General features: G+C 53.5%; 1 protein-coding gene across 1 annotated transcript in view; it reads right to left on the bottom strand.

The window, feature by feature from the left end:
* Positions 1–21,276, bottom strand: part of CDH23 (cadherin related 23) — a 419,760-nt gene that overhangs the window by 135,073 nt on the left and 263,411 nt on the right. Inside the window, exons 14-16 of the mRNA XM_055274603.1 lie at positions 4,910–4,974; positions 2,400–2,637; positions 598–703 (exon numbers count right to left, since the gene is read on the bottom strand). Of these exons, the coding sequence (XP_055130578.1) occupies positions 598–703; positions 2,400–2,637; positions 4,910–4,974 (409 nt within the window). The remainder of the gene's footprint in view (positions 1–597; positions 704–2,399; positions 2,638–4,909; positions 4,975–21,276) is intronic.

Below are 21,276 nucleotides of genomic sequence, written 5' to 3'. Positions count from 1 at the left end.
GCAACCAAGGGCCAGACCACACAGGGACTTGGTGCCAAGCTCAGCAGCTTTGCAGGGTGGGCTCAGGCAAGTTGCTCCCTGTCTCTGGGCCTTAGCTGATTCATCTGAAAAACAAAATAGTCTCTCTTGGGATCTTGGAACTTGAGGTTGCTGCTATTTCCTACCAGGGCTCTAAGGATGGGGACCCACAGCAGGCAGCAGGGCATGGTGCAGAGTGCCTGGCCCCACAGGGCTGCCCAAAGAGTAGGGAGGCTTGGCTAACGAGCTTCCATCCCACGGACCTGCCTGCAGCCTTGGTAAGAAACAAAGAACCCCAGCGATTCTGTTAACATCACACTTCTGGCTCGATTGCAGAGCTGGCCATGGCCTAAGAACCAGAGAGAGATCCTGCTGATGAGAGACACAGATGTTGACCCTACGGAAGGGAGACTCAGGCCACATCCTGCTCCAGCCCCAGGTGCTTGGGGCAGCTTCCTGAGTAGCCCAGAGTGTCGGGGAGACAAAGGGTGCCCGCCCCACCCCCACAAGGGAGGTGTGAGTGCAGAGAGCCCCCCAGCCCTCCTCCTGGCTGGGCCCCGAGTTCTGCCCCACACCTACCTCCATAGCCCTCGTACAGGCTGATGTCGAAGTAGCTGCCAAAGGCAGATGCGCTGACAATGCTGTAGGTGATCAGGTTGTTGGGAGGGGAGTCTTCGTCTGTCGCCTGGAAGGAAGAGGGCAGACAAGGGCCCTGAGCCTGCAGGAGGCTGGGGGCCAGAAGAGGTGGGCAGCTGGGAGGGAGGGGAAGACTGGCCCTGCTCACAGCTCCTTTTTTGGGTGATCCAGCCCTGGGTCGTGTCCTGGCCGAGGACCCCAGGAGGCACCCCTTGTGCTTCAACTGGAGGTCGCACTCTGGCTCCCAGCAGACGCCCTGCTCCCCTCCATGTGCTGGGTGTGGAGGCAGCCTGGGGAATCTAGAGGGCAGGTGGGAGGCCCAGGAATAATGCAGAGGCCTGGCCTTCCCAGAGGCTGAGACAGAATGACCTCCCACCCCCAACCCCAGCTGGAACACCCTCACCTGCAGATGCCCTCCCTGACTCCTGGAGCCAGTTAGGGCCCTAGGGTTGCATACCCCATTGGTCCCCTTATACCCAGTGGTAATTTCTTATCTAATTTCTGCCTCCCTCGCTTAGACTGTCAGCTTCATGTGAGCAGGAACCTTGTTTCTTGCTTGCTGCTGCATACCTACAGGCCAACCCAGTGTTTGGCCACAGTGGGTGTCTAATCCATGCATGTTGCATGAAAGCAAGGAGGAAAGAAGGCACCTGGAGTGGGGCCAGGGATCCCTCTTCCCCTTGACTGTCTTCTCTGGGCGCTGAATTAATAAGCTTCTTTCCAGGTCGTCGCTCACTCTAGAGCCTCCAGTGGTCCCCACCACTCGGGGTACACCTGGAGCTGAGCAGGGAGGGCAGGGCAGGACAGGGTTGTATGGGGGGCCATGGCCAGGCTGGGCGGGCACATGGTCTGTTCTTCTCGGTATCCCCAGTGTTCACCCTTCCAGCCTCGCCTTCATCCCTGCCTGCTTCAGAAACAACTTCCAAATGGAGGCTCTGGGTCCCATCCCTTGGGGTAGGCAGCATGGGGAAGGGGAGACATTTAAAAGTCTCTGGTTAAAGGTCACTGAAGCCTAGTGGGGGACTTGCTGCAGGAAGCACTTGGAGAATAGCATTCCAGGACTAGACCTGGCTCTGCTAACCTACTAACTATGTCTTCGTGGGCAAGCCTCTCCCCTCTGGGTTCCCCCTCTGTAAAATGGGGTTGCACTCCATGGTCTCTGCGGCTCCTTCCAGCTGCAGCACTTCCTGATTCTAGTCAGTCATTAAAGGGCTTGGAGGGGGTCCTGACACAAGGAACTGCTCCCCACTCAATGCCCTTGCTAAGGGAGATGGCGGCGGATGGGTCGGGGGGTGGGATCTTTTGCTAAATTCTGACCTAATATTTAAGCTGAGACAGACACTGTGTATAAAGCCCCACTTGGTACCAAGGATATGAGGTATTGCTCAGAGAAGGCCCAACACAGACCAAGAATTTGACTCTCAAATTTGTGCAGTATTCTTTGTGGATGGAAGGTCAGCCCCTCTTGCAGTGGGTTCCCTAGGGGGTTGGTCAAGAAGAAAGCACAGGCTAGGCACGGTGGCTCAAGCCTGTAGTCCCAGCTGCTAAGGAGGCAGAGACAGGAGGATTGCTTGAGCCCAGGAGTTTGGGGCTGCAATGAACTCTGATTGTACCACTGCACTCCAGCCTGGGTGAAAGAGTGAGACCCTGTCTCATAAAAACAAAAAACAAAAAAGAAGCAAGCAAGCAAGTACGGGGGAAGGGTAAGATGAATGGCAGGAGTGCAGGGCTTCCTGGCACCTTACCCGGAGCCGCACCAGCTGTGTGACAGAAGGCTCATTCTCCCGTAGAGCACCCACATAGGCATCCTTCTGGAAGGTGGGCACGTTGTCGTTGACATCCAACACATTGATCCTGACCCGGCCTGTGGTCTCCTCGCCGCCCCCATCCCGGGCAATGATCGTCAGGGTGAAGCGCTGGATGAGCTCATAGTCCAGCCTGGCAGTCAGCATGATGAGTCCTGTGTCCTTGTCCAGCGAGAACCTGTGCCAGGCCAGGAGGATGGAGGGGAGGAACACGATGGTTTAAAACACGCTTGTGGATGGGGCCGGCATTTCCCAGCCTGTCCTTGCCCAGAGTGACAAACAGAAATAAATGAAGTCTGAACTCTGCCTTCCCTTTCACTTGCCCTGAGAAGAGCTGCTGTTTCTAAAGGGGGTGGGCGGGCGGCGGGGATCAGGATCACATGAGGTGGGCAGGAGGAGTCGCCTGATTTAAGCAAGGAGGAAACCCAGGCAGAACAACCCTCCTGCTGTGAACAGGAGTTCCTACCTACGGCAGATATTTAGATGCTGGAGAACTGTGAGGGTAAAAACGTGTGCCATCCCAGATCGTTTCACACCAGAATGCTAGGAATGGGCAGAAAGCAGCTGGTGAAGGGCAGGGTGGTTGGTCCTCTTTTGGGAGCTGCCCCTTGACTTTGAGGAAATGAGCCTTGAGTGGGAGGCTGGTAGACATCTCCCAGGTAGCAGAAAGGTCCGGCAAGACAACCCCTCCAACTACCTCATCTAAATGTCCCCTCAGGAGCCTCATCTGAGCTGTCAGTTGACATCTGTGTGCTCTGACCACAGCTGCCAGCCACCAAGCCTGGAAGGGTCTGGCTCAGAGTGAGGAAAGTCTCAGGCCCAGAAGATGGGAAGAAGTGAGACCATCCAAGATGACCAGGATAAGGCCAAGTGAACACGGGTCCCCTGGGGAAAGGGCTCCCTGTGCATTCAGCCATGCTGGTGCCTTCCTCCCATTTGAGGCCCCCATAACTGAGTGACAGAGAATGGCCAGATGCCCCTAACAATCTCCCTGTCTCTTCTTTTTTGAGATAGGGTTTCACTGTGTCGCCCAGGCTGGAACGCAGTGGCGCAATCTCAGCTCATTGCAACCTCTGCCTCCCAGGTTCAAACCAATCTCCTGCCTCAGCCTCCCAAGTAGCTGGGACTACAGGCACCTGCCACCATGCCTGGCTAATTTTTGTATTTTTAGTAGAGATGGGTTTTCACCATGTTGGCCAGGCTGGTCTTGAACTCCTGACCTCAGGTGATCCACCCTCCTCAGCCTCCCAAAGTGCTGGGATTACAGGCATGAGCCACTGCATCCAGCTCCTTCTCCATCTTTTCTTGATCCTTCCCACAGATAGTCGGGGCCAGCCATTCAAGCTGACACCCACTGCCTCACTCATTCCACTGGGCTTCCCAGTGCATCAGACACGTGGCCTTCAAGCATGTTAAAAGTGAGAGGGCGCCAGGCGCAGTGGCTCATGCCTGTAATCCCAGCACTTGGGAGGCTAAGGTGGGTGGATCACCTGAGGTCAGGAGTTTGAGACCAGCCTGGCCAACATGGTGAAACCCCATCTCTACTAAAAATACAAAAATTAGCCAGGCGTGGTGGTGGGTGCTTGTAATCCCAGCTACTCAGGAGGCTGAGGCAGGAGAATTGCTTGAACCTAGGAGGCGGAGGTTGCAGTTTGAGCTGAGATTGCACCATTGCACTACAGCCTGGGCAACAGAGCGAGACTCTGTTTAAAAAAAAAAAAAAGTTAGAGGGCTGCCTTTGGCTTGGATTAACTGAAGACAAGGGAAAGAGATGTCCCCAAATCAAGCCCAGACCAATTTACCATGAGGGGTGATGCGGCAAGGCTGGCATGTGTCAGGCAGGGAGGCGAGTAACCCTCCTACAGGCTGCTGCATGTTGAGAGCCCTCCTGGGGCAGGCTGTGTAGCCTAGTGGTGAAGGTCACATGCAGAAGCCTGACCATGGCACTTAATGCTGTGTGACTTTGGACAAGTGACTTAGCCTCTCGGAGTTGCACTTTCCTCATCTGTAAAGTGGGGATGATAAAAGTGCCTAGCACTGAGTTCCTCTGTCATTTCACTGAGAGGATGACATGAGACAATGCCTGTGAAGCCCTTGGCCATGATGAGCCTGACATGTAGTAGCTGCGGCTGGCTGTAGTGGTGGTGTGCTGTCGCTAGTACTTCAAAGCTTCTCAGAGACACAATGGATCCATTCTTAAAGCTAAAGGCTATCTTTTGAGGGTCAGACAAGCTGTGCCCCAGAGAGTTGAGGAGACTTGATCAAGGCTGTGCCACAATCAGGGTCAAACCAGCCACAGTGCCCATGGGTTCCAACTTCCAGTCCAGTGCTCTAGCCACAGGACCCAGCACCTCCCTCCCTGGGCACTGAAAAGTTCCCAGATCTCATGAGTCTGGGGAGGGCCAAGGACCCCTGCGGAGGGGCCTGAGGGGCTGTGGGCAGAGTCTCACCTGTCAGGGTCATCACTGAAGAAGTAGTTGACTTCCCCAAAGGTGCCTGCATCATTGTCTGTTGCCTGCAACAGTGAGAACAAGAAGTCATTACTGCCAGGCCCAGCTGAGGCTTCAGGTCTACAGGAAACCCATGTTCCTCTCACACGTCTCCTTTGGCCCAGGTTGAATTTTCTGAGGCCCAGACCACAGTGAGGCCTGGTGAAAGCCTGCTGCCAGTCTGGGTTAGGAGAAGGTCAGATGCAGAGTGGAAAAGAAACTGGCCTCTCCACTCCCACTGGGTGTTCCTTCTCTGTGGCCACCCCAGTGAGGCCCTCCTCCATGTCCCCTGACCTGAAGTTTTAGTGGGGGTTTGGCTTTTGTGGCTTGGAACATTGGCTTCTATATTGTCCCTGGCATGGTTCTAATCCACAGTGCAGGCTAAATGACATCATTCATTCATTCATTCAATAGTTTACTTATGAAACACATAATCCATGCAAGGCGCTGTTCTAGATGTGACCTCTGCTCTTTTCCCAGACCGCTGCCCTAGAGCTGGGCAAACTGCTGCCTGCCACGAGATGCCCATAGGGAAGGGCCTCAGACTGACTTTGGGGTCCACTTGCATCTGTTTTATATTTAAGGTATCTCTATAAGATTGTAAGTGGATAAAGCCCTCACGGCTAAAAATATATTTTGATCCCTTAGCGCTCAATATTTTTTGAGGTTCCTTTTAAAGTTCCTGGAGTCTATGAAATCTAGTAAATTCTATGTTCTTTATGATAAGCCTGAATTTTCAAGGAAAAGCTAATTTGTGTTTAGTATATTCAGTTCAGGAAGGCAGATAAGTGAAAAATATATTTCTATCCCAAATGAATGAAATGAAAAAAAGTTTATACCCAAAGGGTTAAGATCTTAGTTATCCAGAAAACTTGGCTATACAGAAAGATGCCATTTCTGGGGGCTCTGAGCTGCCAGCTTTTATAGGACTGCCTCTTGTGTTGGATTTCCATTCAATATCCCCACAGCTTATGCTCCTATAGACTATGCAGACCTCTGTCCCTGCTACCACCCCAGCCAGGCTCAGAGCTCATCACAGGTTCTCAGGGGGTGCGTGCTGAACAAGTGAAAGGAAGGCACTGAGCCATGTCACCACCCTCCAACCCAGGACTGGCTCCCAGACGGGGCCTCTCCCACTGCCTGCGTCATTCCGCACGATGGCAGCAGTCACTGCTGGCTCCTGCGCGCCTTCTACCTACAACCCCTTCACCCTCACAACAGCCCTGTGGGATAGGTACTATTATTAGCACCACCTCCAATTTACAGATGGGGAAACTGAGGCATCGAGACAGTACATCATTCACTCAAGGCTTCACAGCTAGAGAAAGAACAGTGCTGGATTTGAATCCTGTGCCATCTAGCCATGCCCTTGCCCTCCATCAGTGATTGCCTCTGAGCCAAGAGGGGCTCTCGTTCTCAGAAGGAACGGAGCCTGGTTATTCCAGGCGAGGGGACACCACACTGCCCAAAGTAACCCCAGATTCATCCTCACTTTACAGGGACGGAGTAGAAGGGGAGTGGGAGGAATCCCAGAGCCCTTCCCACCCCCAGGTTCCACTGACAATCATGGTCATCAATGTATGGTCTTGTTGGACTGTTATAACTGCAGCTTGGTCTCGGGAAGATCTGACTGCCATGCCATTGAGCCCTTTGGCGAGGGGTCACTGTGGTGTGGAGGCCTCAGTTCCAGGTCACTTTGTGACCAAACCATACCTCCTTGGCCCTTATCATTTGCCTTTGTCAAAGGAAAAGGGTTTGGGGAAGGACAAGGGCAGGGCAGGCACCTGTGGGGCTCAGTGCGCGGCACAGACGGCACCTGGTATGCAGTAGATGCTTCATAAATGCCTGAAAAATGAATAAGAAGGGGGTGGTGCAGAGGAAATAGGGAAGGGGCAGAGAGACTGGGGTGAAGACAAAGAAGGCAGGACTCAGAAGAAAGGGGACAGAAGTGAAGCAAACGGCAGAAAGAAAAGGGAAAGGGAAGTAGAGGAGAGACAGCAGGCTAGGAGGTGGAGGAGGGCAGCTGAGAAGCAGAAAGTGGGGTGTACAGGGAGGGAGGGGCCTGGGTCATGGGGGGCATGCTGCCCCTGGAGAAGGTCACATCTGAGCCCTGGGGATGAGCCCTTCAGATCTGGGTATCCCACAAAATTGCTCTGGACTGTCAGGACAGGAAGGATATGTGAGGTGCCTGCCTCTCATCCGCTTCACCCTGGGGCCTGAAGCAGCTGAGGCCCAGGGAAATTAGGCGATGAGCCCCAGGAGACAGGACTGGACTGTCTTAGAGCAGAGCTGGCTTCACACCCTCAACCCCTGCAAGGCTTGGCCTCCCCTGCCCACGTTGGACTGGGCACAGCCATGGCTCCCACAGTGACCCTTGTCCCCAGGGCCTCTCACTGCCCGCCCAGGCTGCCGATGCTGACCAGGGAAGATTTGTGAGTCCTTCAGTGCCACCGCCTAATGACCATGTGAAATATGTATGCCTGGGTGAGGAGGAGAGGGAGAGCTTTCATTTTTCAAATGTAGGAAGCCAAACTAGATGAAAAGCTGCTCCTTGCCCCTGCCAGGGTGAGGGCAGCAGCACTGACCTTGGGCCTTGATGGGTGCGGGGCCAGTGCCAGGCTGCAGCAGGGCCTGTCAGGGACCCTGGGCCTGGGAGGAGGCGGTAGATCCATGCTTGAAGGAAAACCCCTCCCCTTCTACACACATTGTCGGCCCTGAATGTCTAGCCTCATCTCTGACCCAGACTGGACCACGTGCAGCTCCCAGGACCTGGCTCTGCCCCCTCCGCTTGGACGGCACCCCACCCTCTCCTGCCTGGCTTACACCCTTCTGCCCTCCCTGACCCCCAAGGCAAAGTTAGGGCTCCTCCCTGCGCACACTCAGTATTCCCAGCCCTGATCACACTGAGGCACTGAAGCTAAGGTTAACGCGTGTCTCCCCCAACCAGAATGTGGCTCCCAGAGGGCAGCGTCGGGTCATGGGGTCCACATGTGCCCAGGGCCTAGTACAGGGCCTGGACATAAAGGCAGCTCAAGAAAGGTAAGTCTATCTCTGTCACCTGTAACTACGACTGCACCCACGTTCTCATGACACAGATCAATGTATGAATTTAATTTTGACCAGACCTCCACAGGTAAGTACTGTTATTACCACCTGCCATCCTGCCCTATCCAGGCAGGGGCGGCGACTGAGTCTATCCCAGCCCCAATCTGCTTGTCATGGCACCTTTTAAACAACCTCCTCCCAAGCAAGAATTGTTTGTGGTTGATAACTGAAAGTCCAGCAGACGAATAAAGTGGCAGACAGACAGTGACCCTTGGGGCCCATTTTAGGAAGGAGGGTTCGAGGAGTGCCAAGGGCCTATGTATAGAGAAAAAAATTTCCTCTTCCTGCTGCAAACACCCCCTTCCCTGCAATGTTCTAGGAATGAGCATGTCTGTCTCCCTGCAGGGTAACTTTCAGGGTCTCACAGGCCAGCCAGATGGTGACAGGGATTGGGGAAGGGGATGGCCCAGCTGGCCACTTTCATATTGTACCTAAGAAATGCCAAACCAAAGGCCAGGCATGGTGGCTCACACTTGTAATCCCAGCACTTTGTTTTGGGAGGCCTAGGCAGATGGGTCACTTGAGGTCAGGAGTTCAAGACCAGCCTGGTCAACATGGTGAAACCCCATCTCTATTAAAAATAGAAAAATTAGCCAGACATGGTGGCAGTTTCCTGTAGTCCCAGCTACTCAGGAGGCTGAGGCAGGAGAATTGCTTGAACCTGGGAAGTGGAGGTTGCAGTGAACCGAGATTGCACCACTGCACTCCAGCCTGCGTGACAGAGTGAGACCCTGCCAAAAAAAAAAAAAAAAAAAAAAGACGCCAAACCAGGGCTCCAGGTGAGCACCTCAGCTGTGCTCCAGGCTCCTCCCTCTGGTGTTTCTGTGTCTCTGTTGCCATCTAATGGCTCCCCACTGGCTCTGGGCTGGCACTCAGAGGTACACACCAGTGCATTTTACCACTTGTCCAGGCTCTCATAAGAGGCCCAGGGGCAAGAAGTCAAAGCCAGTAGCTGAAATTATTGTCCTTCTCTGCTTAAAATCCTTCAATGGCTCCCTATGATCTGCTGAATTAATTTCAGACCCACACCCTAGTGTCAAGGCTGTCCACAGTCTGGCTGGGCTTAGTGTTCCTGTATCTACCTCTTCCCTGGTCCACCCCAGACTATTCTCTCATTGCCGGCTCCTCTATCCTTTCCTTCTGTAACTGCCTTCCAAACTCTGATCCACCCCCCGGGCCCATCCCAAATGCCTCTCTCCTAGAGTCCCTAACCATTCACTGGTCTTGACCCAGGAGCCCCTCGTCATCCCTCTCTTGGAACACGTAGCAGAATCTTCCATTCCTGAAAACTGTCTGTGTGTGCCCCACTTTCCTCCCTGTGAAGGAGAGAAGTTTGTATCTAACTCATTTTTGCATCCTGTGCAGTACCCCCCATACAGGGCTCAACATCTCTGCCCAATTTAGTAGAATGTGTGATTTCCATTGCCAGCCACGGAGGGCCAGTATAACCTTCCTTCTGTGGGGCCGATACCCACCCCTATCAGACACCACGGTGGGCAGCAAGCAGCGACAGAGGGGTTGCCGGATTGCATGGGGCGAGGCAGGGTTTATAGAGCACCTCCAACACCCTGGCTCCTGCCGAGGCTCCCTATTGCTCCCGCCCCACCCAGAAGGAGACAGGCACAGAGGATGTGCAGGGGCAGCTGAAGATGCCTGGCACACCACTGAAGGCACCTTCATGAAAACAGTGACCAGACACTTGTTCAGTCACATATTTAGAAAATTATTTTTTTGAGACGGAGTCTCACTCCGTCACCCAGGCTGGAGTCCAATGGCATGATCTTGGCTCACTGCAACCTCTGCCTCCCGAGTTCAAGCAATTCTCCTGCCTCAGCCTCCTGAGTAGCTGGGATTACAGGCGTGCGCCACCACGCCCGGCTAATTTTTGTATTTTCAGTAGAGACGGGGTTTCACCATTGTTGGTCATGCTGGTCTCGAACTCCTGACCTTGAGATCTGCCTGCCTTGGCCTCCCAAAGTGCTGGGATTACAGGCGTGAGCCACCTCGTCCGGCCTAGTAATATTTTTTGAGCTTTTCCAATGTGCTGGCTGCTGTGCCCAACACTGAAGTCACATCCTAAGCATGACAACCTGGACTGCCACTTAAAATCAGAATGGGGAGACCAGGCACGGTGGCTCATGCCTGTAATCCCAGCACTTTGGGAGGCCAAGGCAGGCAGATCACCTGAGATCAAGAGATCAAGACCATCCTGGCCAACATGGTGAAACCCAGTCTGTACTAAAAATACAAAAATTAGCTGGACATGGTGGCACATGCCTGTAATCCCAGCTACTCGGGAGGCTGAGGCTGGAGAATTGCTTGAACCCGGGAGGTGGAGGTTGCAATGAGCAGAGATGGCGCCACTGCACTTCAGCCTAGTGACAGAGTGGGACTCCATCTCACAAAAAAAAAAAAAAAAAAAAAAAAAAGTCAGAATGGGGAGACAGATCACCAAGGGGAGAAATGACTAAGTAATGTAATTCCAGGCAGCGGTAAGAACTACGAGGAAAACAAGGCTGAAAGTGGACTTGAAGGTCACTGAGGCTGCTGGCTTAGACAGATTGATCCTGGAGAAGCTGTCTTTGGGCAGGCGTATGTCAGTCTGTGGGACAGTCATCGGCTGGGCACCAAGGAGTCCAGGTAGCTCCTGGAGAGAGCTGGGCACCTGCTGGCACCAAGGCCTGGAGAAGGGCTCAGGAAATCTCTGCCTCCCCCATCAGCCTCCCTCAGCAGAACCATCAGGGGAAGACTAGTGAAGATCAGTGGCCGCTCAGAGCTCAGCACCCGTCCTTGCGTCCTTGCGGTCAGCCCCTGCCCTGCAGTCAGCATGTGGGGGAGAGGGTGCAGCCAAGACTGGCTGCTGCCTAGCACCTGATTTATAAGGCATTTCTTCTGATTCTCCCCAGTGCTGGCATTACCAGCAAAACTAATTCCATCATTTGGGCCTTTATAATTGCATCTGCAAGTGCTTATTTCTGTGATGGACAATGCCGGCAGAAGTGTAATTTTCTTCTGCTGACAAAAAGGAAAAAATAAATACATACGGGGGTGAAAAATTCCAAGGTTAATACAAGGTGATTGGAGGAGCCTGTGGTGGGGGAATGGCTACATGCTTGGACTGGCGAGGCCTGAGCCAGCAATGCCAATCTTTCTCCTGGCTGTAGCAAGGGGAAGGGGCAAGAGGGTGCCCCTCTGACATTTCATTTTTAGCACTTAACTATGTGCCACCAAATTTACCAAGCATTTCCTGCACTTTATTTCATTCAATCTTCCCAACAGCCCTATAGGACCAGCACCATAGTATCCCCACTTTACAGATGAAGGAGGGGACAGAGACTCAGAGAGATCAATCGACTTGGCCAGGGTGAAACAGTCACAGCGCTAGAACATGAATCAACATGGGTAACTCCAAGGCGTGCGCTCTTAAGACCTCCCCTCCCTTGCTCCTCCCTTTGGTGGGGCTTGGGGAGCGAAGTCTGAGCCTGAGAAGTCTGAGTCTGAGCTTGAGAGCTCGGCCATGGGATCCAGGGTGCTCCTACTAGGGTCATCCTCCTAGCCCTGTCGAAGACCGATGGGCCCCCACAGGCAGTTTGCCCTTCTTGCCATGGTGGCTGCTGCTCCCTATATTCTGCTTGGAAAGAGTGGGCTCCCAGCAACTCCAGCTATGCCCACCAGCAAGGGTGGCAGGGGTCTCTGGCTGTGGTTTCCCAGGATGCAGCCCCTGAGCCTAGACCCTCAGATACCCAAGCAGGTGCCTCCCACAGACCCTTAAAGAAGGACCTCACCCGGTCCCAGGCTTGGTCTTGGTCTGTGCAGGTGGCTCAGGGTCTGGATTGGAGGGAGCTGTGTGGCCCCACCTGAGGCCACCTTGGAGGGATGGGGCAGTCTGGCTGGCTGCAGGTGCCCTTCCTGACCCACCTGAGGCTTTTCCCACGGCACCCTCTCATGTAGTCCCCCTTCATCTTGTGCATTCAGAACTCTATGTCCAGCCCAGCTCCCGGCCCTCTGGTGCTCAGCGCAACATCCTATGCTCACTCTCTGGGGACCCGCTATTCCAACAGTGCTCAGGCCCTCCTGTCTCTTTGTCCCCTTCCTGAGAACCCCTTCTTACCCGGCCTGTCTTTGCAATTAACAGTCATCATCCCTCAATCTTTTCCATTGATTTGCCCTGGAACAGGATCCCCCACCTTACAGGTTGCCTGCCTTGTGTGACTTCGTGTCATCTCTCTTCCTGTGTCTCCACACTTCCTACTTCTTTAAACACACGCACGCACCACACACATCCCCTTTCTCTTCCTCTCTCTGCAGCTCAAGCAGCTGCCAACAACTTTCTGCATCCTATACCCCCTGCACACTCTCCTAGAAACTTTCCTTTTCTCTCCCTGTCTGGCTCAGGTAGACTCTACTCAGAGGTCTCCCACACCTCCACCCCCCCCCTCTCTCTCTCTCTCTCTCACACACACACACACACTCTCTCTCTCTCTCTCTTTCTTTCTCTGCTTCAAGCAGCACCCCTACTTGTCCCCAGCCCAGTCTCAGCCCCTGTGGTCTCCTCCACACCCCCTCCCTACACACCTGGGTGTCTGTCCCTGCAGGCCACAGGCTGGCAGGCACGCACTCAATCACTCCCCACCAGCGCCCACACTCCCGTCATGCACGCACACTCACAGGAATGCCCTGCACGGGGCTTCTGCTCTGAAGCAAGGCAGGCCCAGCTGCCTCCACAGCAGCCCTGGGTCCCAGCAACAGAGGCAGGCGGCCGGTGCTGGCAAGCAGTTCTGCTCCCATGCACAAATCTGCAGAGAAGGGCACGCAGTACAATTTGTTCAGGAAACAATAGCAATGTTTGACATGTCATAAGGATTGATGGAGCAGAAATTTACATGGGAGAATGCATTTTTAAACAGCTCTGTGGAGCCCCGGTGCTTCGTTGGTAATGCTTTCCTCATTCATCATTCACTGAGCCCCTCTGAATAAGTCCTTAAACTGTGTGAGATTAACTGCACTCTTGTAAGCTCTGGGGGGCTGGAGTGGCTGGCAGGAGGCAGGAGGACTCTGCTGCAGGAACCCGGTAGCCCAGAGGCCAGGGTGACCTCCACATGCCTGCTGGGGCCCCCGAGGCCCTTTTTCCTCCCCTCCCATAGTGCTGTGGACAAGGGTTCCAGCTTCTCTCTGGCTTGTGAGGTAGAAGCCAACGGCCAGGAAATACCATCCAGTCTGCCCCACGCTTCTAGGAAAATGCTTGGTGCCTTGGTTTTCCCCTCTCATCTCAGAAGGAAGTGATTTAATCTGAGAAGGAAGCCAGGGCTGGATGGATGGGAGCATGGTGGGTGTTAGATGGGCAAAGGGGAAGTGTGGTGGGAAGCTGCTCTCTGAGTGCTTTTATGGGCATTCCTGGGGGTGGCCATGCACCTGGGAGAAAAGGAAATGATGGGTGCTCTAAGGAAAATGGCTCCCATTGCACTTCGTGTGAGGGATAAGAGAGTACGTGTCTTGGGTTGGCAATGGCACCAGGGAGTGAGCGGTGGGGTGGAGGGGAGATGCTGGGGGGCTGTGATCATAGGAAAAGGCTTTCGTGCCTGCTCTGGGTCTTCTGAGCGTGTGGGAGGCCTTAGAACAAGAGGGTGCTACTGGGAAGGGGGGCTGGGCTGGAGGCTCAAAGCACTGATTGGGTGGAAGGACCAAGCAGGAGGGCAGTGAGGACGGGATGGGGACCTGACTGGTGCTGAGGCCTGCAGAGAAAGGGAAGGGGACCTTCCCTCCCTTTTGTTCCATTGTGGACCTGGGCTGGACAGCCAGCACTCCATCACCAATGCCAACGGTAGACGTTCCTAATGGATCACGGCATTGACTGCAGACGAAGCCTCAGAATATCTCTCAATCAGTCTTTCCAACAACCAGTTGCAGGCGGAACTTGTGTTAATGCATCTTTGCTATCCTGTTGGACTCTCTGCTCCTTGAGGGTGAGAAATGTGCTTCTCCCTGGGAGGTGCAGTGCCAGACCAGGCACAAAAAGCCTCCAAAGGGATTTGTGGCCAGGTGCAAAGTCATGGAAATCCCACTGAGCTCGGGGGTGGGACCTGGGTTCTGCCCTACGCGCACGTGGGACGTTGCGTAAGACACTGGGGTTGGCCAGCATGCTGCATATGCCTTCTCCGCGGTGCCTGCTCCTGGCTGTCCTTGTGCCAGCATCCATCCTCAAGCAGCCTCCTCACCTCGCCCACACACTGCCCTCTGCTCCTGCCTCTCAGACAGTTGCTAGGATCCTGACAGGCCAAGTGGCTGCAGCCTCACACCCTTTGCACCCACAAGTCCCTCTGCTAGGTCACTCTTCCCCAGATCTCCGGGTTGCTGCTCCTTCTCTTCCCTGCGACCTCAGTGGACAGACTCCGATCTACGTTTGCAAAGCACTTGCATTTGTAAAAGCAAACTCTGACTACAACTCCAGGGCAGGAACAGAGGCTCTGAGATGAGGCAGTTAAGGCAGTCACACAGGGGTAGTGGGAGGCAGTGGGGGCTTGGGCCAGGGTGGTCAGGGAAGTCCAGCTGGATGTGGCTGGACTCCAGGTGTGTTTGGAATCTGGAGCTGACGGTTCTTGCCAGTGGATAGGTGTGGTGGAAGAAGGTCATGGTTTTGGAGGGAGCACCTGGGTGAATGTTGACTGGGCTTCCCCCCACCACTAGAATATAAGCTTTATGAGGGCAGGAACTGAGTTTGTCTTGTTCCCCAGGGATCTCCAGCACCTATCCAATGCCTGAAACACAGGAAGCCCTCAACAAATATCAGCTAAATAGATGAAAGAATAAATGAGATATCTGATGACTTATGAGGATCTTTTTTTAGCAGACAAGCTAAGGATCTTAATCCTGAGTAGATGGACTTCTAGGGAGGGAAGGACATCAGAAAGATGATGATGGGGTCTGGGGGAGAGAAAAAGGAAGACAGGGAGGGGAGAGGGAGAAGGAGAGAAAGGAAGTGATCAAAGGAGGAGAAGAAGGAAGAGGGGAGAGAAGAGAGGAGGGGGAATGGGGAGGAGATCAAAGGAAGAACAGAAGGAGTAACCACAGTAACATCTGCTCTGAGCCTCAGTTTTCCTATCTGTAAAATGAGGTAATGAGAGCACCCACCTCAGGGAATTATTGTGAGGATTAAGGAAGGTAATGTACACAGGCGCTTTAGCTCTGTGCCTGGCACACAAGAGTCACTTTCTAAGTGGAGCTAGTATTATTATTTCCACTTCCAGTTCTAAGAGCTCTCTTTGTCCAGCCCTCTGCAAACGTGCTCCTGCTGAGCCTCCTCCCAGGCCACCCCTCCCACCTGCCTGTCCTGTGCCAGCAGGGGGTCTGTGGAGGTGGAGGGGAAGTGGCGCTAAGCCCTGCAGGAGGGATGCTCTAGGGAAACTAGGCCCAGCCCTGGGTGGAGGCTGATGGGTGCTCTCGAGGTGTGAGGCCCTCGGCTTGTTTGTTATCACAGACGTGGTGTTGTTCTTGGGCTCCCCCACCTTCTTCCTTATTTCCCTTTATTTTATTTTAAAACCTGGAAATAAAAATTGATGGGGAGCAAATTGCTGTGGACAATAGCTCGGCACTTAAAGGAGTCGTAGTGGGGGAAGCAATTATGGTAGGTCAAAGGCTGTCAGGGTGGCCGGTGTCTGCCTGTGCCAAGTGCCTGGCACCACCTGGTGGTCCCTGGGGCCTCTTGCCAGGGAGATGCCTGGAGGAGGGGTATCGGGCTCCCCTCAGAGGCACAGGGATAACCAAGGTCATTCCCTTGCTGAGTGCCATCCGTGGACCTGGCACTGTGCAAGGCACTTCACACAACCAGTCCCTAATCCTTTTTTTTTTGTTTGAGACAGAGTCTCACTCTGTCGCCCAGGCTGGTGTGCAGTGGCACGATCTTGGCTCACTGCAACCTCCGCCTCCTGATTTCAAGCAACTCTCACGCCCTAGCCTCCAGAGTAGCTTGGATTACAGGTGCCCACCACCATGCTTGGCTAATTTCCTAATCTTTAAAACAACCGGAAACACAGGGTCACGTTCCATTTTACAGGCAAATAAACTGGCTGACAATAACTGCAAAAATAGTAGTAATGCTCACTGATTTAATCCTTACTGGGTTCCAGGCATTATTCTAAGAAATGCACATGTATTGACACATTTAATCTTCACTCCCACTCTATGAGACAGGTACTAATACTATCTTCATTTTATGGACTAGGAAAGCGAGGCTCAGAGAGGTTAAGCAACATGCCTGAAGTCACAGTTCCCACAGGGGGCAAGAAAAAAGACCCAGCAAGGCCAGAGGTTAAAAGTCCAAGGATGGTGTAGACAGGGAGTGGCAAGGGAAGCAAGGGCCGAGAGAAGTCCAGGAACCATGAGTCAGTCAGGGCTTCCTGGAGGAGGCAGAGCAGAGCTGCAGCTGGAAGAAGAGGTGGGGCCTTGAGATGCAAGGGAGACGGCATTCCCTGCGGGCAACTGAGGGAGAAACCCAAGGAGGCTGCAGTCTGGAGTGGGTGGTTCAGAGACGGGTCAGGGCACGGAGAGAAAATACGAAAGCCGGCATTGGAAGAGCTGTCAGGTCCCCATGGCCAGCCCTTCACGTCCTTATCAACATGTCCCTGTCACTACTTAAGACATCTTCAAGGGTGTGTAATGGGTTGAATGGTGACCTTCCAAAAGATAGATCCATGTCCTAACCTCTGGGACTCACAAATGTGACCTTATTTGGAAAAGGGGACTTAGAGAAAATAATTATGTGGAAGATTTTGAGAGGAGACCATCCTGGGTTATCTCGGCAGGCCATAAATCCAATGACAAATGTCCTCATAAAGACATCCAGAGGAGAGGCACAGAGAAGTCGCATGCAGAGACTGGAGTTCTGCAGCCACAGGCCCTGAACGCCTGGAGCCTCCAGAAGCTGGGAAAGGCCAGGCAGGATTCCCCGCTCAGCCTGAGAAGGAAGGACAGCCCTGCCAGCCCCTCCATATCAGATTTCTGACTCCAGAGCTGCAGGAGAAATACATTTCTGTAGTTTTAAGCCACCCAGGCCGGGCGCGGTGGCTCACGCTTGTAATCCCAGCACTTTGGGAGGCCGAGGCGGGCGGATCACGAGGTCAGGAGATCGAGACCACGGTGAAACCCCGTCTCTACTAAAAATACAAAAAATTAGCCGGGCGCGGTGGCGGGCGCCTGTAGTCCCAGCTACTTGGAGAGGCTGAGGCAGGAGAATGGCGTGAACCCGGGAGGCGGAGCTTGCAGTGAGCCGAGATTGCGCCACTGCACTCTAGCCTGGGCGACAGAGCGAGACTCCGTCTCAAAAAAAAAAAAAAAAAAAAAAAAAAAAAGCCACCCAGCTGGTGGCACCCTAGGAAACGGATACAGGTGATACCCAGGGAAGGGGCAAGAGAGCAAGATGCTCACAATCAGAAAGGACTTGGGCCCTCTCTGGGGCCAGTTATCGAGTTGGGATGATATGGTAGAAGAGGAAAAGGGGAAGAGCCTGAGAGATGTGGGGACAGACACCGTGTCTGAGGCTCAGTTAAGTGAGACATTATGAGCCGAGGAGATGAGAGAAGGGGGCAAAGACAGTCCAATCAATGCCCTGGGGGTGCAGCGAAACCTGGGCTGGTAACGACGCCTCCTACCATGACAGCATCTTCCCAATGTCCCCACCACAAGTCATAAGTCTGACACCCTCCCTCTTCTCCCTTGCCCTGTGGGATACGCAGGTATCAGGCAGCCCCCAGTCTAGTGGGAAGGTGGAGAGAGGTACCTGGGTGGGGGCTGGTCACTGCCTATGCTCCAGGGACATGACCTCACTCCAAGGTGACTTGGTGCCTGGCAGGACACTCCCTACGCCTGTCACTGGCGGGTGCTGATTGGGTCGGCACATGCGGCTCGTTAATGAACCATATTGATTCCACATTCTCGTGTTGTCTCCCTAAATGGCAAGCCACACATCTGATAGATTAAATACCCACACGATTGCCCGCCTGACATCTCCGTCACTCCGCCTGCAGGTCCCTGATGAATTTTACAGCCCCAGGCTGCTGGAAGAAACTAAGGTCAAAGTCTCACGCAGGAAATATAAATCACTCATGATCTCTGAGACCAGCAGAGGCTTCGGGCCCAGCCCCTTACTCACCTGGGCCCATGCAGCCCAGGGCTGCACCGTGATGGTGCAGTGATGGTACAGCTGGGTTCTGTGTGTGCACGCAGGGTGTGAGGGGGCACGCAGGGTGGAAGGGGGTGCGCTGGGTGTGAGGGGGAGCGCTGGGTGCGAGGGGGCGTGCTGGGTGGGAGGGGGTGCAGGGTGGGAGGGGGAGCGCTGGGTGGGAGGGCGGGCAGGGTGGGAGGGGGCGCAGGGTGGGAGGGGGCGTGCAGGGTGGGAGGGGGCGCGGGGTGGGAGGGGGCGCACTGGGTGGGAGGACACCCAGGGTGGGAGGGCGTGCAGGGTGGTAGGGTGCGCACAGGGTGGGAGGGGGCGCACTGGGTGGGGGGGGCGCACTGGGTGGGAGGGGTACGCTAGGAGCACTCATGCCAAGAAGCAACCCTCACTCCCAGTTGCCTGACATTTAGGTTTCCTGACTCCTCTGCCCACCCCACCCCAGTTATCAGAATGCCCTAAAGCAGGCTGGAGAAACCCACTGAGAGAAGAGCCGCCTATCTAATTTATTTGCTTCCCGAGGAATCCAAAACACTCTGACCTCACTGTGTTAAAAACGTCCCCAGAAGGTGGAGAGGGCACAGTAACATTCTCCCCATTTTGCAGATGGAGAAACGGAGGAGTTCAGAGAAAAGGGGCTGGCCCAGGGTCATTCAGTGAGTCACACACCTGAATCTTCTGACTACCAGTTTGTAGGTGGCGATACAGTGGAAGCCTAAAGGGCTATTTTGTCCTGGCTTTGTTCCCCTTTTAGGTGGGTGGGTGGGTTCTCCTGCAGGAGGCTGGGCGGGCAGAGGGAGTGCTGGGCCTGGGTCAGCTTGGATGTCGGCTAATCAAGTTCAGTTTCTGTCTCGTCATATCTCAGCCCCACAGTTTCGCCAGGATCTTGGGGAGCAGTTCAGTCTCCATGAGGGGGCTGCACTGCCCCATGGTTAAGGGAAAGAATTTTGGCATCTTGGAGACAAGGGAGTTCGTGCCTCTGTTCTGCCCCTTCCATGGGAGTGCGGTCTGACACAGAGCTACCTTCTCTGAAACTCAGTGTTCTCATCTACAAAATGGGGAGGCTAATTCCAACCTCACCAGGTTGTCATGAGGCTTCGATAACACACGTGATGGGAGCGTGGCTTGGCGCCAGGCCCTCAATATTAGTACCTATCATTTGATGAGCACCTGGTATGTGTCAGGCATTGGGCTAAGCACTTTACATGTATGATTTCACTGAAGCCCACATAATTCCGTAATGAACTATCATCACCCCCACTTCCAAAAGAGGAAATGGAGGCACACATAGGTGATCTGGCAGAGACTAAACAGCCATGCCTTCCCTAACTTTCACAAATTAACAGAAACTGATTTTTCTTTTTAAGGTGGACACAATGCTACCTGGCTAAAAATGCTAAATTTCCTGGCCTCCTTTGCAGCTAAGCACAGCCATGTGAGATGAAATTTTGACCAGTGAAGTGAGATGAAAGCAGAAGTTTGCAAAGCACTTCTAGGAAGTATCCTTAAAAGGGAAGGGAGGTTCCCTTTTTCACTTCCTCCATCCTGTACTTTGAGAGACGGATGTGATGGCTGGAGTTCTGGCAACCACCTGGGACCATGAAGATGAGGGACACACCTTGCGGGTGGTGGAGAAGAGAGCTGGAAGGAGCCGCCCAAGGCTGGTCATCTGTATACTGCTTTTACATGGGAGAAAAATACACCTTGATCGTATTTAAACAACTGTCTTTGGGGTCTCTGTTGCTGATGGCTGTACTGGCTCATTGTTGATACAAGTAACCTATTCAAAATCATAGCTCAGAAATGGCTGAGTCAGGCCAGGCACAGTGGCTCACTCCTGTAATCCCAGCACTTTGGGAGGCTGAGCAGGGTGGATCACGAGGTCAGGAGATCGAGACCATCCTGGCCAACATGGTGAAACCCCATCTCTACTAAAAATACAAAAATTAGCTGGGTGTGGTGGCACGTGCCTGTAATCCCGGCTACTCAGGAGGTTGAGGCAGGAGAATTGCTTGAACCAGGGAGTCAAAAGTTGCAGTGAGGCAAGATCGCACTACTGTACTCCAGCCTGGCAAGGGAGCGTGACTCCGTCTGAAAAAAAAAAAAACAAAAAAAAAACAAAAAAAAACAAAAAAAGGAAAGAAAAGAAAAGAAATGGCTGAGTCAGGGTAAACCTGGGTGGTCTAAGTCTGGAGGACGCGGTCTTTATCCCTTTGCTCCCTGTAGTGAACACTGGAGAAACACAAGTTGATACTACCTTCCTCCTCCTCATCAGATGGTGAAGCAGAGAAGGCTCCTTCTAGAGAGGTTCAAACTTAGTTTAGTTGAACATCTATCTATTAGTTGGTCATGAAATCAATCTAGTGGTTCATGGTTAGCGCTTAGAAAATGAAATCTAGCAGAATTGAATCAGAAAACACTAGAGTGTATTATTACATGTGTTCAGGAAGTACTACTTTGCTGGAGATAAGTGTCCGTGTGAGTATGTGTCCTGGGTCATGAAGTTAAATGCCGTTTTTATGACAGGCATATGGAACTTTGAGCCTTCCAGAAACAAGCTGGTAGGAACCATAGCTACTATCCCCGCTACAGAGATTACAGAGTGAGATTAAGCCACCCCAAACCCACAGGCCCAGCTCGACCTCTCCCTAAACCTCTGTGGGTCCCCCACCCACCTGCTGCTCTAGGCTTTCTCCCAAATGTTCCCTGGACAAACTCTCAGGCCTAGTTCCCAGGGGCTGCTTCTGTCACTCTTTCCCCTCTCTCCCCTGTCACCTGAGTTCCAGGGCTCATAACCTTCCTAGCTCATGGCACTGGTGGACTCTAAACAGGCATTTGGTCTGCAGCATTTACAAACTCATTCTGGCCCTGGCCACTTGTACAGCTGCCCATTGTCCCCTGGCCCAGGGGGTCCATTTTCTTCGCTCTGCTGTTCTCTGAGTGATTGTCTGAGCAGGAACAATCAGCGGCAAACCTACTGAAGGGTGACTTCTGACAGGCGCAGAGTACAGGGCTTCACGGGCTCTCTGTGCTGGAGGTGACTGTCTACAGGCAGTCA

The sequence above is a fragment of the Symphalangus syndactylus genome, chromosome 4, assembly GCF_028878055.3.
Source record: "Symphalangus syndactylus isolate Jambi chromosome 4, NHGRI_mSymSyn1-v2.1_pri, whole genome shotgun sequence".
NCBI lineage: Eukaryota > Metazoa > Chordata > Mammalia > Primates > Hylobatidae > Symphalangus > Symphalangus syndactylus.
Note: the sequence above shows the minus strand (reverse complement) of the source record. Positions and strands in the feature narration are given on the sequence as shown.